The 21,827-nt window shown below is 41.6% G+C and overlaps 1 protein-coding gene across 1 annotated transcript in view; it reads left to right on the top strand.

The window, feature by feature from the left end:
* The first annotated feature begins 5,027 nt into the window (after positions 1 to 5,027).
* The window catches only part of LOC141796416 (polypeptide N-acetylgalactosaminyltransferase 18-like), a 217,857-nt gene continuing 201,057 nt past the window's right edge, over positions 5,028 to 21,827 (top strand). Inside the window, exon 1 of the mRNA XM_074677517.1 lies at positions 5,028 to 5,528. Coding sequence (XP_074533618.1) covers positions 5,285 to 5,528 — 244 coding nt within the window. The 5' untranslated portion in view covers positions 5,028 to 5,284. The remainder of the gene's footprint in view (positions 5,529 to 21,827) is intronic.

The raw sequence follows: 21,827 nt of genomic DNA, 5'->3' as shown, positions 1-21,827 counted from the left end.
TTTGGTGATGCAAATTTATCACTCTTTTGAACACAAATTGTTTTGAGAGGAAAAATGCTTTATTTTTGTGACCCCAGCCATGTTGCCGGACTACTTTCATCTGGACCAAAGCCGCACCAGATCTCGGGTCACAGGACGCTGACAGAGGTTAGACAGCGCTGATGTACATAACTACAGATGAGGATGCCATACAGGTTCATGTCAAAAAATCCAAACTATCCCTTAAAGTTTGGCCCAGAAAACTTGAAGGACCACACAAATAATGACAAATTGGTGTTCTTATAGGGTACTGAGCAAAAAAAAAAAAAAAAAAAAAGTTAAACACAGCTTGCTAAAAGTTTCTTTTTCCACTAACAAATGGTCACAATCTAAAAAAAGAAAAAAAAAGAATTACCTGCAGTTGAATATACCTCTGGTTAAATAAATAAATAAAAATAACATGGCAGACAAGATTGTTGTAATCCATAACAGTGCTATCTGCTCACCTCTGAATACATCCAGTAGCATTTTCTGAACTCCTCTCCTCCTCACTTCAATCACAGGATGTTTTATTAGAATCAGGTCCAAAATCAGCCCAGGAGTGTGTACCCTGCTTCAGCCACTTCCTGAAGGGCAGACCACAAAGTGAACTTGACATATTCAGGCTTTCCTTCAGTAAGCTGGCTCAACAAAGTCTAGAGCCCCAGGAAGAGGGTACCATGAAGCTGTTTAACAACTTTCTAACTCAGGCTTCAGGGTCTGTGCATGCTCACATGAAAGAGGGGCTTTAGTGTTTGACACCTCTGCAGAAAAATAAACTTTCACTTCAGTCAAACTGATGAAATGAGAAAAGAGTGTGATCATATGAAAGATATAGTGTACAAAATTTCCCTTTCCTGAAAGAAAGACAGGAATACTGGAGGAAATATTTTGTTATGCTATGAGTTTTTCTCTGATGTGACAGGTATACACATAAAAATCAACTCTTATCCTTCAGAAAGCATGATTTGAGCAGTATGAGCACAGAACAATTGAATTAGAAGAACCTCCACTTTATCAAAGAATGCAGATAAGGCTTTTGTATGCTTATACAAGTCAAATTAGTTCATTGATTTAATTTGATTTGACCAGAAAAACATCAGAAAATTCCTTAATTTTTAACCTGTTTTTACAGGAAAAACCAGTTGAGTGAACACCTGGTTACTGGAACCTGGTTACTAGGTGTGGGCGTAACGATCTAAATATCGATAGTATCGATACTGAGATGGGCATTGGAATCGGTATCAATACTAGTTTGATGAGATCAATACTGCAGTTTCTCTCATGTCCAGCAATTTACTTTACTTTCCAAATGGGAGAAAACTTTTTGTTATTTACACTTGTGATTTTTTTTCCTAAACAATTGTGGTGGTAGAAATAATATTTTATTACTTTTATACAGTTAAACTGTTGTTCTATTGTTGTGGTTAGTCAAAAAAAAAATCATTTTTATTGCGTAAAATCTTTGTGCTGTGTTTCACCGTAATCATAATCATAATCAACCAACTCAAGGTAAAATCACAAAATTATTCAAAGGTTGTTACATTTCATGTAACAAGTATCGGTATCGGTATCGGTATCGGTATCGGCGATACTAGCCCTGTATTTACTTGGTATCAGATCAATACCAAAATTCCCAGTATCGCCCACCCCTGCTGGCGACAGATGCTGTGCACTCATCATTCTGTGATTAGTATGGTTCCCTATGGGACTCTCATTACCTGAGGCAAACAGGACAAAACCAGAGGAAGGAAACTGAGGAGGTGCAGGTTAGAGTCAGGAGTGGGGGACTTGAATGAAATGACAGTAGTAGAAAGCCACTGACAGGCTCTCAGTACATATACAGTGTTTGCTTTACCTGTCTTCATCCTGTTGTTCATGCTACATTAGCTGATGAGCTAAGATGCCCTGATCATTAAGTCAGGTTAGGAGAAAAACCAGCTCTGTGAAGCTGAAAACTGAGTCAAGGCTCAGCACACCCAGCATACCCTCTATTCTCACTTTGTGACACAGCCCCCTGGTGCTGATTATCTTGTTGCGTGTATCCTGTTTTAACCACTCACTGGTGCCTCAGGAAGAGTCTGCAGCCCGGTCAGAGACTGAGTTCATAACCCTCCACCAACCGCAGGCTGATGCATATTTTAGTCAGCGCTGACATTACGCTGCATTGACTGTGTTATGCTGGCTTTTTTTGAACGAAAATCTCTTACAAACATTTATATGTGACTCATTTTGACAGGCTGTTTTAATATTCACTAATCAACGTGAAACACAGAGTGAAAATTTCAGTTATTTAGACACAGAATGAACAAACTCTGTTAGTCATATTACTCACTTAAGTTCCCTCACTCAGCTTTCCTTGAGGACTTTCTTTGTGACCATGTAAGGGTCTCACTCCTATATGTCTGAGGTATGTCCATCTGCATTTTAAAATGAGATTATCTGCATCAAAATATGTTGTATCCATATGCTTTTTCTTAAAGCTGATTGAAGCTTCTTGAAGCTAAACGTGTCTACAGGGTCTGAGCAGCTTCGTGCAGATAAATGACATCTTCCCACCTGCGCCCTCTTCCATGGTTCCTTTCACCTGGAAAATTTCCGTGCCGCACACACTCAAGAATATCTCACCTAACAGACAGAGATGCGGAATAACAGGATCTCCTAGTGGTCGAAATGTAGAAATACAGGCATCAGTGTGCTCTTCACACAGAGATCACCATGATAACAGAGTGGTTAATAATTCATGGCATGAAATTGCGGCCACTCCCAGCAGAGATGAGGAATCAGTTAAAAGAACCTGGAAAAATCTCCGGGACAGATATGTCATGTTGTAAACCAGTGTTTCTCAACCCTGGTCCTGGGGACCCCCTGCCCTGCATGTTTTTTATGTTCCCGACTCCAACACACCTGATTCAAATGATCAGCTCGTCATCAAGCTCTGCTCGAGCCTGATAACGAGCCATTCATTTGAATCAGGTGTGCTGGAGTGGGGTAACATCTAAAACATGCAGGGCAGGGGTCCTCCAGGACCAGGATTGAGAAACACTGTTGTAAACAAAGGCAATTTTTGTTGACTCTCGTTTAGTTCTCTGGTAGACGAATGTTTGTGATACACCGCCCCCTGCAGTTTGGGAATGGACGCAGTGTGGATCTTGTTCGTCTGATTTCGCGCGGAAAACATACAGCCTTAAGTCCAGGACCAGATTAATTTACGGCACGCTGAAGTCTGTAATACCACAATGTTTTGCAGTGAGAAGAAAGATCTGTCCTGTTTCTTTGCTGAAAACTTTTTTTAAAGTATATCTATAGACTTTGTAGTAATGATGGACACTGGAGCTGGACTGACAAAAAGAAAAAAGGCAAAAGAACAAAAGAAAGCTAAACAAGAGTGTGATAGAGCATGGGCTAAGACACGGGTTAAGTTATTTGTGATAAAGGTCATCCCAACCCTCATGCAGGGGATATACTGAAATACCTTAAGATTTCACGTTACCAACATGTCTCAGAGTGTCGCTTTGTGAGTAGCACTAAATAGCCTGGTATAGACTGAGTTTATTTTCTTTAAAACAAACACACACCTCAGTAGGAGTCATGTCCTCATGACAGTGATTGCAAGTGCTCATGGGAAACATAGTCTTCATCGCAGACAAACACAAGTTTTTCCAGACAGTCCTCACAGCCGCAAATCTCATTACACCTTTGGGACTTTGACATTGAAGGGATGACAGTTCAATCACATAAAAAGCCTATATCCCGAACACTTGGCCACTTCACTTTAAGTGTTAATGAGCAGCTTATTTCAGTCAAACCCAGGTTGTTAAATAATAAGCAGGTTTAAAAATCTCATTAAAGTTTAAAATGTCCTTCTCATGCAGCACATTTGTATCTTTTCTGAGACAGAGAATAAATATGGCAGTGAGACAGACAGACTGACAAATAGACAGATAGTCAGTGAGACAAGATTGAAAGCAGCATAGAGCAGAGAGCCTTAATATTTCAGATCTGATGCATTATTTATACTCCCGGCTAGTCGGCTGAATCTGCCAGAGTGCTCTTGGGTGAATGGAGAGTTTTCGATTCACGACCGTGTGTGTGTACGTGTGTATCTGCAGTGTGTGTGTGTGTTTGTGTGTGTGAGTGTCTGTGTGTGTGTGTGTGAGTGTGTGTGAGATTGGTGAAGCAGTGGATGAAAGACAAAGATGAAAGCAGCAGCCCAGAGGCTTTAACTGCGAGATCCATCTGTTGGTGGTGTGAAGCTCAGAAGTTACTTTAGCTCACAGGTAGGCACCTTAGGTGGCCAGTGATAAGATGTGTGAGTGTGTGCGTGTGTGTGTGTGTGTTCATAGGAAATCAAGGAGGCGGGAAGTGAATCACATGAGAGGCACCTCGGAGCAAAGTCATAAAGTTCATACATATTTACTTGCACTCACGTACACACACCTAGGGACTGTGCCTAAATTATCACATTTGAGATGAGGAGGGAAATTCAAATTCACTTCTTAAATAAAGGAGAAATATTTGTAAAATATTTCAAAATAACTTTTTCTTTGAGTAAGAATAAAATCTTCCTGCTGTGGGTTAAATGGTGAGGTCAGTTTGTCAGATTTAAAGATTCCTTGAGGTTGATTCCCTTTGGCACAAACCAAGAAAATCTGTGTCTCAGCTGTTTGAACCTCACTGCAGTCTGCTACAGGTATTGTACATGTGCTTTGCCACACCTGGACCTGGAGTATAAAAGAACACATCTTAAAATCAGCACACACTCAGAGCTCTCTTTGCATAAACACACCTGTTTCCATTCAATTACCTATCACTCACTGCTCGGGTCGATCAGCTCCCCTGGACAGCCTCTTCCCTCCTCCTCCCGCCTCTGTGTACTCTCGCTGTGAGGGGGCCGGCAGAGCGCAGCAGAGCCCGCCCCCTCCCTCCTATTGGTCTGTATGAGGACTACAGGCTGGCGGGGGGTTGCAGCGCAGCGCCTGACAGCTTTGCAGCGGCTGAGCGCAGCTTGAGTCGCCGGCTGCTCAGCGGGGATTCTCGTTCTTGTTATTATCAGAATTATTGTTATTACGGCAGGAAAGCTTTTAAAGCCCCAGTTCCTGGATTTTTAGCGATGCCTGTGCCGGGACTAGAGAGCGCAGGAGCTGAGTGACTGCACAGCATCGCTTCGGTGTAGTTTCGTTTGGACACATTTCTCGAGTGCGTCTTCTCCTCATCCACCTGCCTGCGCGCGTCGGGAACAAGAAGCCCATGGAGGGATGTCGTGATGCTGTGCACAAGGAGAACTAAAACTTTGGTGTCGACATGTGTGATCCTGAGCGGCATGACCAACATCGTGTGTCTCCTTTACGTCGGCTGGATCACCAACTATGTGGCCAACGGGGGTCCCAAAGTTGGGGAGAGCGGCGGCGAGGCGGAGAGAAAGTTGGAGGAGGACAGTAAAGGGGAAACACTGAGGATTATCGAGAGGCTGGACCGGCTGGAGAGCGTCGTCAACGAGCACATCAAAGGTCAGCACTGAGTGGTGTTTGTGTGCGCGAAGTTTCTGCTCCAAGCCTCCTGAGAGGACGGAGGAGTGATATACACACTCTGTAGGAATATCAAGCAGTCCAGTTCATCATCCATCATCGGTTACTCATATTTAGCAGAAACTTTTCAGCACTTAAAGCTTTTTTTTCCTTTTACTGTGACCACCTGCTTTTTATTTTCCTCTGTTTCTCCGTGTTTGCTCCACACAGTTTCACCTCCTCAGCCTTAAACCCTTTTAGCCGCATCACAGAACAGATTCAAACTACCTCAAGGAAACTTTCCCCTTTGATGCAGATGATGAAAATCTGCCTTTCAGTGAGCAGTTATGCACACACAGTTCAGTCTGTGGAGCATGTTGGGAAATGCAGTGATTTTAAGACACAACATTAGAATTAGCTACAGCTTTAACACAATGTCTGAGTCACGAGCTCATGTTTTGAAAAGTGATTTTTTCCTTTCAACAGTTGCTCATGAGTCAGAGTGTAACAGTTGTGTAGCTGAGCTGCATGTGTGACACCTGATGGATCGCCTGGAGTGATGCCACCTGAGTCTGTGCAGGGTAAACATGAAAACAAAGAGTCATGAATATAAACAAACTGCTCTGAAGTTTGTCAGGACTGAGCTGACCAGATCTCTGTGGTCTGCTTCTCATCGCCGCCCAAGGCCGTGTTACTCTCTGCTAATAAAACACACTAGAGGTAGACCGATATATCGGCCGGCCGATATATCAGGCCGATATTTGGAGGTTTGTCTCTATCGGCCATCGGCCGTATTTTCTTTTAAAAAGCCGATTTTTGATCCGTTGTATAAAATGACGCAATTTTTAGTCAGGCACAAAAAAGATGAGCACCTCAAACTTGTGGAACCACTTGGATACATTACATACTTTTGTTCAAATTATATTAATAAGTTTAAATTTCTTTTTTGACATTTTAAGAAGAGTGTGAATGTTTACTACTGCTTGTTACATTGTGTGTTTACTCAGACAAAATATTTCATTGTTTTGAAAGCTGAATAAATGTTCAGAGGACTGGACACGACTTGTAATAGATTTCTTTTAGTTGCTCAGAAATTTCTGCGTTTCACAAAAATGTGATAAATATATATTTATTTAACAATCGGCCTGAATATCAAATTGGAAAAATCGGCTTTGCATATCAGCATCGGCTGCCCAAATTTGGAAAGCATCGGCATCGGCCCCCAAAAAACCCATATTGGTCAACCTCTAAAACACACCATCCTCTCTGAGCTTTTACTGCTGCAGCTGTAATGTGAGCATTGTTTTTCTGAGCAGAAGTTTGTGTAGAGTGTCTTATTCTATCTTGTTGTCACTGTTTGTGGAGTGCAATGATAAATCTGCGTAGCTCTCTTATAAAATAACTCCAGTAGATACACATCAACATATTTGCAGACTGGTCCTCTGCCTACTAGCTGAAGTCCTCACAAGATAAAAGAGGAAGTGGTGATTGTGAGAGATGAATGTTTCCTATTGTAGGATAAGATAAACTCTGTTGATCCCTCATTGTGTGAGATGCACTTGCTACAGCAGCGAGACACAGTTAAGAGAAAGAGTCGCAGCAAGCTCCCCACAGACACATCACAGAGTCCTGTCCAAGCCTTTCTGGTTGTTGCTGTATTTAGATACTACAAAGTGAGTGACGTATCCAATCCTTTGATAGCAAGTGTCCCATTTTAATGTAAGATTTGCATCATTGCCCCATTTATAGCCCTCTCTGGCCAATTCTTAAAGTCCAACCCAAATTCAGAATCAGATTGGGTCATTTGTCTGACAACGGTATTCAGGTCAGAGCTGGATCAGCTTTCTCACGTCCCGTTTCATTTAGTAAGCACCTTCTAACAGCCACCAAATTAGCACGTTTTACTATCAGTGAGAGAGGTTAGTTCAGTTCATTCATAAAATGTTAAAGTTATACACACACAGGATTGAGAGTATCCCCACTTGGGCCTCCCATGATGTAACTTTCCTCCTCGGAGCAACACAACAGTGAGTCAACACACGTTAAGAAGTGGGACAAACTCTTTCAGTATCCTGTGTTATATGGGACAGTACGCCACTCGCTAACCCAACGAGGGAGGAATTAGGAAAAATATGCTCTTTGTTGCAGAGCTGAGATGATTAACACAGGAACGCTGCTCTGCCAGCGCTCCTCTAACGCTTGATACACCGCGAGAGAACGCCATTTCTTTGACTGATAAGGCCGTAGTTTATCAAAGATCGCCGAGTAAGACTGTTTGAGATGAGCTTGTTGAGAACATCCGACTAATCAGAGGGATTGAATTAATACTGCAGGGAGAGAAAACATCATTTCAGATGCAGAGATACATTTCTGCTGACACACACAGCCCCATGTGTACATAGTAACTTACAGTACATCAGATTTCAGCATTTTCTGTATCTTTGTACTGAGATTGAACAGTAAGACTCCCTGTAATTTATTTTAAACCACCCAACAACTCTGGAAGACACTTTTTTCATCATGTTGGGTGTTACATCAGTACTTGGTGCTGAAACAGAGGAATAAAGGTGAATTGGCTTCAGAAAACACTTAATCTGACTTCAGGGGAAAGTCACAGTTAAGCCGATAGTGATACTTTCTAAAACTTAGAGTGCAATACTTAGGCAGTAATTTCATACACAGTTTTTTTTTAATGTATGCAAATGCATGGACATTCATTCATCAAACAGACAGCAGGGTATTTCCCTTTCATGTTCTTAATTAAACCCTCAGTCCTAATGAATTTAAGTTTCTGTATGTGATGAGCATTTTTAATGGAAATCATCTTCATTTCAAAAATCTTACAGCAAATGAATGTTTTTGATTTGAAACTTGGACTACACTTGCTCTTTATATCATCGCACAGGTAGCTCAGACAGTAAAGGAAGTGAAGCCTGGTATTTAAGACTGTTTGGTCATGGTACCAGACTGGCACCCCTTTCCACTCCCAGTACAGAGTCAAGTTTGGAACTTTGTTTCTCTCAGGCATAGACTGTATAAAACATGGATGTAGTCTCCACGATGTCACCCATCTGTTTCTGAAACGGAAAATGAAGCACATTGGCTATTGCGGCCATATTGGTAGTGGCAAGGACTTTGCGTACAGCTATAGGGCGCCTGTTGGTCACGTGATCCTGAGCTGTGCCTCTGATTGGGCGAGCTTGTGATCTTAATATCCTCTGGAGGGCCGAGTTAGGAAAAAAGTTTACCTCCCGTACAGTGTGTGCTGGTATAAAGTTAGCGATTCAGCCAGGAGATGTTTTTTGAACCAGGCTGTAAATAAGCTAATTTCTGCTTTGAAAACGGCTTTTTGGCTTGGTGTGTTCGTGACTTTCGGTACATCCAGAGCCAGCCTCAAGCAGACACTCGAGACACAGCTGATTTTAGCGCTTCCACATTGTTTCATATTCTTAGACTGGAGGTTGCCACTTGCTCTCAGGTGATGAGTAAGAAACATCCTCAAGGGATGAGGGAAAGGATGTAATGTGGGGCAAGAACATGCACACACCTGTATGAATTAATCAACACCATTATCAGTATTTTTTAAAGCAGCATTTTACACCCTCCACACTGTCAAAGTGCAGTTCCTTTTTTTGTTGTGAGGTGTTTGTGTGATACAAAGCGCCCTCATTTTGGACAGGGAGAATGGCCGACTGATGGTTTACTGAACTGTTCTGAAGTACTAATAGAATCTGCATAGGCTTCAGGGTTACAGCGGGTGAGTAAATTTAGCCGCCGGAGTGTTTGGCACACTCCTCCCCTTCACTCTGCTCAGTCCTCGGAGCTGGTGCCAGATTACATTATCAGCCAGAGGCTGATGTGTTTATGTGTTTTTGCTTTGTCACTGATACAATAAGACCAGACTGCAGAACTGACGTGCAGGATAATACAGCATTAGGTAGGCTGAAGAAACCCTCAAACCAAATGGACTTTGATTTGAATAAAAAATACACTTTTTCAGTTTCCCCCTTCATTGAACTGGAGGCTGACTCAGAAGTTTTGTTTTGTCTGTAAAAGTATGGAAATATTAAGGTTTTCAGGCACTGACTGTTCCTGTACTTCTAAAATAACAATCAGGTTGCACAGATGCATTCATTAGCTCTATGTTGTGTGGAAAGAAGTTTTGAGTCTTGAATAACAAGGTGTGTTTGTGTTCTCACAGAGTTGTGTGTCTTCTTTGAAGAATATCCTTGGGGTTGAAATGCTGCCCAAATATCAAATTGATCTCAAAGCTACAGAAGTTTCTCTTGTGTTTTGTGTGACCTGAACAGAACATGTTGTAACTGATTATCAGTCCAAACAAATGATCCTTAAGTGTGTGGTGTTAATAGGACTATGTGACTGTCCCCAACAGTCTGTTCCTGATCTGTAATTGTAAAGTTAAACATTTTATATATGATTCCAGGTCAGACTGCCTCTGGTAGAATAGTAACCAGTGAGAGGAGCAGACTGGGAAGTGTCATTTTTCATAACACGGCAGATAAAGAGCATTGACATTGTTATGGTTGTAGCAGACTCTGGCTCTTTATATTTTCCTAAGATGACAATGAAATCAAATTTTTTTTAGCTAAAAATGAAACAGTTTGAAGACAAGAAGTTACCATTTTATATTTGATGCTATGTACCTACAGTATAGCTTAGTATGCTAGGGCCACACATGAAACATGATAAATGGATTCAGTGTAAGAGTGGATTTTATTTTAGCTAGCTAAGCAGAATGAGAAGTCCTGGCTCTGCCGATGGTGTCAGGTGGCGCCTTTGACTGGTGCCATGTTACACTGCACTGTGCTGAAGCAGAGGCTTAGTGAGGAGGAGATTTAGGTTATGAAACAGTGCACGTTTCAACACTTTTGTTTGCAGTTGCTGTTTCCAAACAGCATGGTGGCTTTGAGGAACAACAAATTGATTAGAAGCATGAATTCCTTCTTGGCCGCATTTTGTACTTTCTGTCAGTGTGTCTACGCAGACGATCTGCTTTCTCACAGGTGATGATGTGTTTTATCCCGTGTTCTTCATTGTTTGTCTCTTTCCTGCCAAGTACAAGTCTTATTTTTAGTAGTCTCTTCATGAGTCAATGCAAGTTGATCTATGTTGACAGCCTGCTGAAGAGGAGGAGCGTGCAGGGTGGAGGTTGGATTTCTGAGACCCTGTGTGTATTTATGAGTGTGTCGCAGGCTAAGTTGTGTGCATGGTGTGTCATCAAAGAGTATTGCTGTGTTGTGAGATCTGATGTGGATGTCACTGCTTGCACAAAGAGCTTGTGAGTCTATCTGTTGAGGATACCCCATCTCTGTGATCATACTTACATCATTCTGCTACAGATGCCGTGTCGCTGTAGCACACAGGTGCACCGAGACATCTGCACACAGAAACTAGTCTGTTTCCCTCTGCCAGCTGCCCTGAAAGATGTTTGAGTTTAATACCATATAATGCCGGTACGTAGAGTGAGGAGAAAAACACTAATGTAGGTGGACATTCAAAACTGCTGGATCATCCCTGGAGATACAGAGCTTACATATTAAATCAAGTGCGACTTCGCTTTCTGTTAACGTTAAAGACCCGCTTTCCTCGCTCACATCTGCTCTCTTCCAACCTCTGGATCGCAGAGGAAAGGCGCCAGAAGAGATCATTTGCAAACTCACTCCTGTACTTTTGTTTTCGCCTGTCAGGTCGAGGAGGTGTGATGCTCACATTTTAAGAAGTGTAACCTCTCCAGATTAAAGCTTGATGACTTTGTTACACCTCCTCCACCAGTCTTCATCGCTCTTATCCTTGACAGAAGGATGCAGATCATGAAGTCATGTTTCAGTGAAGCTTTCAGGAGAGCGGCTCGATGTTTGGGGACTGAGAAGCAAAATCTAAATTTAACATCTTACCACACTTGCCAGGAACGAGGAATATAAAAGACCTAAAAGCAGTCGGACACAATGCTTTAGTAATCTTCCAAAAATCTGTCAAAAGAAACCAAAGTAACTGCAGTTTTGTGCATTCCTTTATTCTTTCTTCAATTTATCTGATTAAGACACACTGAAAATTACTTAACGTTTGATTATTACACATAAGGAAACACAAACAGTCTTTGAGTTGAATGTTTTGCAGAATGACTTAAAGCACTGGCTTTGCGACACAGGATTAGCTACACTTCTTTTCTGTGACTCCATCTTTCAGCGGCAAGATCAATGATATATTTTAGAACTGGCAGTTACAGAGGTGTGCAGAGAAGTGCCCAGGGATGGCAAGGGCCCCCTCTAAACCAGATTGGCCACCAGAAGATTGGGCTATGATTGGCTGTTTGCTTTGTTAGTGGCAGGAATCAGGACTTGTGTTTAAATCAGCTTTGGGATGTGTTGCAGAAGCTGGCGGTTGCTCTCTCTGCCAACCCTAAAATATAGCACATTTCCTTTTGTTGCACTTTTAAGTGTTGAAGACCAACATCTCTTCAGTATTGCATTTCTGCCAAAAAAGTAGAGTGTGAAGACTGGGTTTTGCTTTCCGCATGGACTTGACTTGAGAAATCAGATGCAGGAGATCCACTTGAGAGAACAGTTTAGGCTTTTATGCTTTTCAACACCCTGCACTGTGTCCATTGGTGTCCATTCCCAAACTGCAGGGGTATGTCTACCAGAGAACTAACTGAGCGCCAAAGAAGTTTGCCTTTGTTTGAGACAAGACATATCTGTCACAGAGATTTTTCCAGGTTCTCCAATTCTCCTCTCTGCCTACAGTGGCCGCAATTTCACACAATTAATTTTTACCACTCGGTTACCATGGTGATCTCTGAGTAAAGAATCATACAGATGCCTATATTTCTGCATTTTGACTACAAGGAGATCCTGTTCTTTCGCCATTTTGTCCGCACGTCTCTGTCGGTCAGGTTAGAAATTTTCTATTGTGTGCGGCCCAGAAATTTTACACATGAAAGGAACCACGCGAGGGGGTGTAGATGCGAAAATTACGTCACTGGTCTGCACAAAGCCGTGTGGCCCCGCGGACATGTCAAGCATAAATCAGCCTTTAGAAAGTTAGACTGTAGGGATGGGCATTTCAGTAAAACCAGGGATGCCCCAATACTGATCTCAAGTGATCAGATACAAAGTATGCATTTTTTAATGTTTTGGTGATCTGCATTTTAGCCTTGAGCTTCTCATAGTTGTCACTAAGCTTAAGTTGCTGCTGAACACTAATGCACCATTTTAAATGAGCACTTTCAGATTTAAGTTTGCTGTCTTGCACACAAGTTCAGGGGTGCTCATACAGGGGAGCATGTAAAATTAGTTGACTTTAACATCAAAAACAAGTTAGACTGCGTTAAATATACCTAATAAGATTAAGAAATATTTTAATTAGGGCTGGGCAACGATTAAAACTTTTAATTGTAATTAATCGCATGATTTCCCTGATTAATCATAATTAATCGCATTGTGAAAGTGCCATAACATCTGTCATGCAAACACTAAATCAGTACTTGTTATATAGTAATAGTTAAATCACATATTTAGTGCAAATCAAATTTACAAAATGTAAATACAAAATTAAAGCTTATTGCCACTGTCAGGGACTTAAAGTGATACTCCAGGATGGAACAAGTTGGGTCCTATCACGAGGTTTAGGGCAGAAATTACCCCTACAGCAGTGTTTTTGTGCAGCAGAAGCCCAGAGCGCTCGCACCACACACCCCCTCCCTGCTCCTCTGCCGGTTTCCTCTGCACTCAGACGGGGCCATATTTTACTTGACCAAAAACACAAATAAACGGACTCCCACCAAAAAACCTGATATCGGTCTGCATTCACGCTTTAGAGAATTTTCAGCGCGTTACTTTCACACAAAACACCGCTAAATAAGGCTCTAGTTCTCATCGTGTCTCTTCGTCCTGGCAGACTACCTGCGTTTGTTTATATCTGGCACGCTGTGCGCGTGGACTGATACACTAAGCGGCGAGCGCCTTTAAGTTCCGTGGCGCTGCCCCTCTTCTCCATGCTTGTTTTGGTTACTCATCGTGTTTTTCGGCCAATTTCACTTCCGGTTCCACCGCGGTCAGCAACAGACATTTACAAAATAAAAGCATGTGAGCAACATGCACTAATGTGCGATAAAATATTCAACGGCGTTAAAAGATTGAGGGGTTAACGCGAAAATAACGCGTTAACTTGCCCAGCACTAATTTTAATCAATATTTTTTACTATTCATCATTATTAAAACACAGAAAGTGTGCAGCTTTACGTTCTGACCTCTTGTCTCTGTGAACCCAAGACTCAGATGAGGACTCTGTTAAGGCAGATGTTAAGTATTTAAAAAGTCATCACTGTATTGGGGGCAAAAAACAGGACATCCCTAAATGAAACACAATAAAGTTGAAAAAACTTAAATGTTGCCCCTCAAGCCACCCCTGCAGAAGTGGGTGGTCTGGTTGGGCCAGCACAGTCAACAGAGTCCAAACATGCTCCTGGACTGAGGAACAGTTCACATGTTTGCATTGCTGCATATTCAACTCTTCAAAAAAATCTCCTAAAAAAGCACAATGCTAATGTTTTTTTGGAAGCAATCAGATTAACACAGAGATTACACAATGATGCAGGAAAATCATCAGCATTATAGCAGCAACCCTCAGGCTGAGTCCAGTGTTATCCAGGTGACACTTTTTAATTTGAAGCATTAGCTGAGGTGTTGTTCCTTCTGCTGAATTGCAGCTTCTTTTCTGGCATACATCATAGATTTCAACTGGGTGTTTTTGTTGCTTTATCAAAATCAGTTTTGCGGTGGAGGAAATGAAAGGGGTTGGGGTTGGTTTGGTAATAAAGGCATTGTTTTGATTTACTCTTGATATAAATAACAGGGCTCAGACAAAGGGTTGATCTCCATTATTGGCCATTAGTTGCCCTGTAGCCCTCCGTAGATAAACATCAGCCAAGAAATAAATAAATAAATAAATAAATAAATAAATAAATAAATAAATAGCAAGAAGGTTGTGCTTTTAGAGTTCAGCTCAGACAGATAAATGAATGGTATGAAGTATATTATACAGCCCATAGGCTTATAAGGAAATGTAAAGCATGACTAGTCCCTCTGATAGATGAACATTACCTATCTGTTCATTCACAAAGTGCCACATTTATCATTTGCTAGTTTGTTGTTTTAGGCCTACCTGTCAGTCATCCTTTATCACCTGCAATCCCACAATCTCACTGCAACCATGAATTATGTTAGGTGTGATTCAGCAGTAAACAAACAGGTATGCTTTTCAGATCAGTATATCAGGACGTGTGAAGTAATATCTGCTGTTCAGCAGGACCCCGGAGGAGTTTATCAGGCTGACTCAGAAGAAGGGTGAGAAAGATTCACTCTCTGTGTACGAGATATAGGTTGGATCTCACCGAGTGGCACATCAGTAATACTTTCATCAGACAGGAAACCGACGCGGCTGACGAGTTTCTTTCTCACAACCAAACCATACTGTGTTGTTCTGTACGTGCAGTTCCCTCTGAAGAGCGTCACTTAGAGAGGAAAAGACTGGAGGCTGAGATGTAGTCAGACAGGAGTTTGTGTCTGTGCTGCTCAGGAGAAAACCGCTCTGTTGACTCTGTTCAGGTTGATTTTCCAAGGACATGGCTCAGAAACTGTTGGCATCTTGTTGAAATAAAACTTCTTTGTCTGAAACAATGTGAGGATGTAAGATTGAGATTTCAGCAGCTGAATGTTCTTTTAAAACTTTAATATCACACTGTCACATTGTGCAACTCACACTAGGAACTCCAACATTTCTTGAAACCCAGCTCTTCATTTCTGAACAACAGCATTAGTTATTCATCAATACAGATTTCATGAATTTTAATCTGATCAGAATACATCTTTATTAAATATTTGAAAAACTCATCCATAATTTGGGCTGAAACCCAGACTTCTTTCTCTCGTGAGATGTTAAGTTGTCACATAATTCCCCATTACCTGTTAGGTTTCCTTGTATCTGTCATACTGTGTATCTATAGAGGGATTATCAGTTTACGTTATCATAAAGATGTGCACGCATCCTGACCACAGAAGCAGCATTTAGCTCCTTTCATTCAGACGAGTTAGCTTTTTTAAACACTAAATTCAACCTGTTATCAGCATGACAATGTACGATTGTTCTGTGGTTTTTAGAAACAATACTATACAACAGAGGCAATGTCTATCAAGTTTTGGCGGTCACAGAGCAACCAGTGTTTTGGAGTTAATAGCAACCATGCTAACTGGTGACTCTCAGCCGACAGTATCAGTGATTTAACCATAGACTGTATAAAACATGGATGTAGTCTCGCTGATGTCACCCGTCTGTTTCTGAAACAGAAAATGAAGCACATTGGCTATAGTGGCCATATTGGTAGTGGCAAGGGCTTAGCCTACAGCCATAGGGTGCCGGCTGTCACGTGACCCTCAGCTGTGCCACTTATTGGGGGAGCTCACGATCTAAATATCCTCTGAACGGCCGCGTTAGAAAAAAATTCAACCCCCGTACAGTGGGAGCCGGTACTAAAATTAGCAAATCGGCTTTTTTTTGGCTTGGTGTGTATGTGACTTCTGGTACTTCCGGAGCCAGCCTCAAGCGAACACTCGAGAAACTGCAGATTTTAGCACTTCAGTATTGTCTCATATTCTAAGACCAGAGGTTGCCGCTTGTGATTAACGGCCGAGAGTCACCAGTTAACAGGGTCACACTTAACACTGAAACACCAGCAATGTCTGGCGGTGAATAAATAACTCTGGACGTAGTTTTTTGGTTCTTTTACTATGAACCGGGTCTCAGACTCAGCAGTCTGTTTGTTTGTTTTTTTGGTCTGGGAGGGTTTCTGATTTATTGACATACGTTTACATTAGGGTTGGGTACCTTTCACATTTGAAACGATACGGTACAGATGCCCGGTACCTGGCAATCGGTACCGGTACTCAATGGTACCAAGTTTCGGTACTTTTTTGTGTTTATGTGGTAAAAAATATGAATTTGTTTAATAATGAAATATTTTAAAAAATTAATTGAACATATTTATTCTTCAGTATACAACCTTGCAATGCTGTGTTCATGTCACGCATGGAAAATGACCTACTCTTCCACTCCCTCACAGTCACAAGGATGCATTTAGGTACCTAAACATGGTACCTTTTGGTTTTACATAAATCGATACCCAGTACTTTTGACAGACTTCGGTCGGTGCCTATAAAAGTACCTAACTCGGTACCCACCCCTAGTTTGCATCCTGGTATATCACAGTCTGGTAAGTGTCCACGGATAATGCAGTCATATAAACGTCTGTCCACCTAATATCTGTCCACTTGCTGATCTCTTCTGTCCACTCACTGCTGTTTCACAAACCTGGGAGCATTTCGCCATCCGTCTAAGTGCTGATATTTAGTTTAAAAATGTGTTTTTTGGGTGGTTAGCTCCTCCACATCAGTTGACAAACCATTATACTCTGCAGTGCTTCTGCATCCGGCGTTGTTTATAAAAGAAAAATAATCCCTCTATATGTGCACAAACTAGAACAATGTGGCCACAGTATTTGGGTTATACAGATTTCTTCATGGATATAAAATAATCACAGCTTATCAGAACAAAGCTTTGGCTAAACTATTTTTTTTCCCAACAGGAGCTCCATCTTTGTTGAAAATACATGAAACTTGTCCAAAAAGCTTATGGATGGAGCTCAGATACCAGCACTCCTTAATTGGATGTGTTCAAGGTTCCTTTATTTAATTTGGCCCACACTTTATTTGATTTATTTCTCCGTGCACATTTTCAAACCCTGCAGTTCCTCTTTGAGTTTCAGTTTGGCTTTTGTCAGAGGCCGTTTTAGCCAGCAGAACTCCTGACAGATTTGTCGAGATTAAAGTCTTAAAAGTTCATTTGCTCACTCCAGCCAGTGTGCTACAGCCAGTTATCCATCATCAGGTTATGTAGAAAGCTGCCAAAATCCACATTCACCCTTCTTGCTTGGTTGCTCATTTCTGCTCATATCTGCTCAGTGTGTTTGAACAAAAGTTTCCTGCTTACGAAGCTGAAGTCTGTCTCTGCTGAAGGTGTTATTCTGTATTCACTGACTCAGTTTGGCAATTCAAAACTGTCAAATGACTGAACTAATTAAATCAATGAAGGGAAAGAGTAGCTAAACATCTGATTTTGGGCTGAATGTGCTGTCTGCACATACTCAGAGTAATGCATTCAAATCCTGAATGTTGCAGTTTGATCAATAGAACTGTCTTCACGAGGCAGTGAAGCAGCTCACACTGAACTTATTCATTGCAGGGCACCAATTAGCAGAAAGCTTTAGATCTTCTTAAAACTTAAAACTACATTGACTTTTTTGTCAACTGGTTCGTAAAAACCCTATAAAGTGTTTACACGTGACATCATGAACTCAAGCGAGAAATCAATTGCCTGAAGAATGGAGAAGATTGTGGCTAGCTAAGCTCCATCAGGATTTCTAAGACAAAACTAAACATTTGAGTCTGTTTACGACATTTCCAGTCAGGTAGGTCATGTTCTCTGCCCATAGCACCTCAAAATCTCACTTTAGTAAAGTTAATACATTATGATAAAGTATAAATTTGATTGAGAAGTAATTCATGCCAATAAATAGTTCATAAGTAAATCTCAGTGTTTTTTGAATTACTTTTTTAAACTGCTGGAAAGTGTGCCTCTCCCAAAAGAACATCATTTATTCTGTGGACATCCCCGCCCCCCCACGAAAAATTTAGTAGTGACATCTTTGTTATCATACCTTTGGGAGGATGATGACAACAATTCTAACTCCTGGTATGGATCTTTCCCACTTACCAGGCTGTAGATTTTCAAAATCTTTCATTGTCTTGCTGGCAGAGCCCTTCACAAAGAGATTTCAGTGTGCTCCATGCATTTTTTTCACATTTACTGATGGATAAGACATATTAAAATCATACTTTACCAGGCATTTCTATCTGCATCCTTCATTTTTTTGTGGCCCTTTGAACCAAAGAAAAATGTTTATAATTATTTAAAGGTCCCATATTATGCTCCTTTTCTGCAGTTTAATATGGATCATTGATGTCTTCATGAAATGGTAGTAACATGTTTTTGTCCAAAAAGCCAATAAATCAAGCTCAGCAGCATTGTTTCCAGGCTCTCATAGCCCCTCTGTTCAGAACGCTCTGATTTAGTGGGCGTGACCTTCATATGTAAATGAGCCACCGCTGATACTGCCCCGCTCTTCCACGTCACTGAGAGCGGCGCCATGAGCTCCGAGTGCACAATGTTTAGAAAATAGCGAAGCTCGTTTATCGTAACATTACAGGCTAAAACAACAGGCTAGCTGCAGCTGAAGTTAGCATCCTGAAGCTAACACAGAGACAGGGGGGACAGTGAGGAAAAGCTCTTACATCTGCTCCACAGCACACAGCATTTAAAATACTCACATTTCCAGGGTCAGAGGTTTGTTGGTGGATGGTTGGTAATGTGCCTGGATTCAGGACCAGTCTATTCGCTAGCCCTCTGTTGTACTGTCCAAAGTTGGAAAAGCAGTCAGCTGTGAAGTGACTAGCACAAACATGCACAGTTTTACTGAGTGTAGCTAGCACATTTCCTTGATAAATGAACTCTAGCCACTCAGTCTTGTCTTCCTCTAAGATGGGAAACTTGTGCATGGAACTATGTGGCTGTTTACAGCCAAAAACAAAGCAGTGATGGCAGTGATGGCTGCTGGAGCAGGTGCAGGGAGGGGATGCGGGGGTATCTGCTCCGGTGGACCAATCAGGTCAGACTTGCTCCTGATTGGTCAAAAAAAGGGAATTGCTGATGTCAGCAAATCCCCAAAATCCAAACAGCTCATTTTAGGTCAGGATTTTACATTCATAAGCACTACTAAGTACAGGTTTGTTCATTAAATATCACATTTTGTAGGTTGGGAGGAAAGCCAAAGACCCACAAATTTCACTAAAAGACTTAATAAAGTGATTTTTGCATAATATGGGACCTTTAAGATATTGAAGGTGAAATACAATGACTTCTCTAGCCCAAATGCCAACATTATTTAATGAACTTAATAAGGATTTTATTTTCTAAGAGTTATCACTTTTATTTTAATCTACAAGCTTTAATTAAATGATCAGAAATCTTATTACATAAATGAAACTGTGTGAGGCCTGATTTATACTGATGCAGTCCTATGTACTGCATACTTCTGCATCCATGTGTCTGTGTCACTCTGTTCGACCACGCTAAAACACTTCTGGGTATTGTAGTCTGTAAGATGGTCAGGCTGGCTGGTTTTGGTAATGCCACATTATCTGCTTTCACTGCAATTTTAAGTGTATTACACTATAATGGGAGTTGATAGATGTTGCTGTTTAATGTACAACAATATTGCGGGGAAGAACACAGAGAAGTATTAGAAGGATATGAAAACAGCAATTCTGGAAAAGTCGTAAAAGAAAGAAATATCCCTCCTTTCCCTTAACATCCTGCCTCAAGGAAGTACAAGCGAGACAAAAAGGCCTAAATTGCTCATAGTGAGTAAAACAATATCTGCCCATGGTTTAGCAATGTAAGTTTTATTGCAGGACATTTTTTCATATTCTTTGTGTGTGATTTTCATTATTGCTTCATGTAGTCTAACGTTATCTCTTTTCAAACTAGTGTTAAAGCCATTAGAGATTGAAAAAGTTAGGCATGGTTGCATAACACATAACACTTCTTTATTTACGTCATAACAAGTACACATTACTCACCTAACAAGGCCACAGTAAGTGCAGGTACTTTACTGAGAAATGCAGAGCGGGCCTCTGAGCTCTTCAATGTTCCTGTTAACAGTTGCACTCGTGGGGTCATTAGAGAAGGTGATGGCGCTCATGGCAGTCAATAAACACTCTGACACTTTTCACATACAAATGCACACTCTCCCACGGGAGATTCATAATGGACTCAACCTTCACCACAGAGACTCTGAAGTGGTGTGTGGTTCTGACCTGACACATGTGAACACTGAAATATGCACAGCTCATGCACAATGACACACGACTTAAGACAAAGGAACGAGGCGATCTCTTTGGGATCCCATATGCAGTAAAGAGCAAGCTGCTAATTCAGCCACTCATGCATACACTTGTCTCATTCCATAAGCTGGCTGGGTGTGAGGAAGAGGAGGAGGAGGAGGTATGGATGCACTCTGTTCTCTTGTGAGACGTGGTGAGATGGTGTGATTTGAGATCTGTGCTGGTACTCATACACCCAAGTTTTCCTTCTGTCCCTGCCTGCACGTCATGGTGTGCAGGAGGTGGCTTTCCCACGATGGAGCCTGTTCACATTTCACACACGATGTGTCCAACATGGAATCTAACACTTAGTGAAGTTGCCACTGTCACTCACCGTCTTCCACAGCCCACTGCAGATTTCCCTGGGGCTGCATTATGAGTCCACAGGGAGGCTTTGCTAGGTTTTGCCCCACAGTCAAATCCTCCAGTGAGACTCGGGGGAGACTGATGCAGCGTGTAATAAAGTTGTCATCTGGCGTCTGCTGGACACTTTAGGTGTCAAGTCTTTCTTTGAAGTAACCCAGTGTTTCCAAAGCCTGGGCTGGTTACAGGTAATAAAGAATTGACACCAAAATTGTAGTGGAGGATAAAGTGTGGTAGGAGCGTTGTGGACAGTAAATTGGAAATAGATAAACCAGCAACACATCTGGGGTCTTGCAACCAAAAAAGAAATACTGGACTGAGTGCTTTTCTTGTGCATCTAAAAGGCACATAGGTTGCTGAGGCCGTCTGAAGGTGCAGGGGCGCTACCATTTGCTCATCAAGGTTCAGCAAGGTAAACTTTAAGTGCAATCTATATTTGTCCAAGTGCACTTAAAGGGACAGTTCAGTTTTTTTGAAGTGGGGTTGTATGAGCTCTATGTGACCACTAAGGACATTAGATACAGTAGAAAGTTGTCTCCTCTCCCTCAGTAAGACACAAACTGTAATCGATGGTGACGGGGAAGTAGACGCTAACAGGGAGAGACCGTACCAAATTCAAAGGCTATTTTCTCTGCCTACAAGAACTAAAATCAAACAGTAATACCACAGTTTAAGAGTACGCAACATAAAATATTTTTTAAGTGCATTAAGTCTTCGGAAATATAAACCTTTATCCGGTCCTAACTGACTGGTCATGCGTCCTTCCGCGCAGCGCTAGTGCGCTCCGTCCTTCCTCCTCTCAGCTGTAGAGAATGTAAACAAGCTATGCTTTGGGCGCCGGTTGTAGCCTCGTGTAAGTTTGATC

The sequence above is a fragment of the Halichoeres trimaculatus genome, unplaced genomic scaffold, assembly GCF_033239565.1.
Source record: "Halichoeres trimaculatus isolate MK-OKI-2021-1 unplaced genomic scaffold, fHalTri1.1 fHalTri1_scaffold_10, whole genome shotgun sequence".
NCBI lineage: Eukaryota > Metazoa > Chordata > Actinopteri > Labriformes > Labridae > Halichoeres > Halichoeres trimaculatus.
This window is presented reverse-complemented; position numbering and strand designations above follow the sequence as displayed.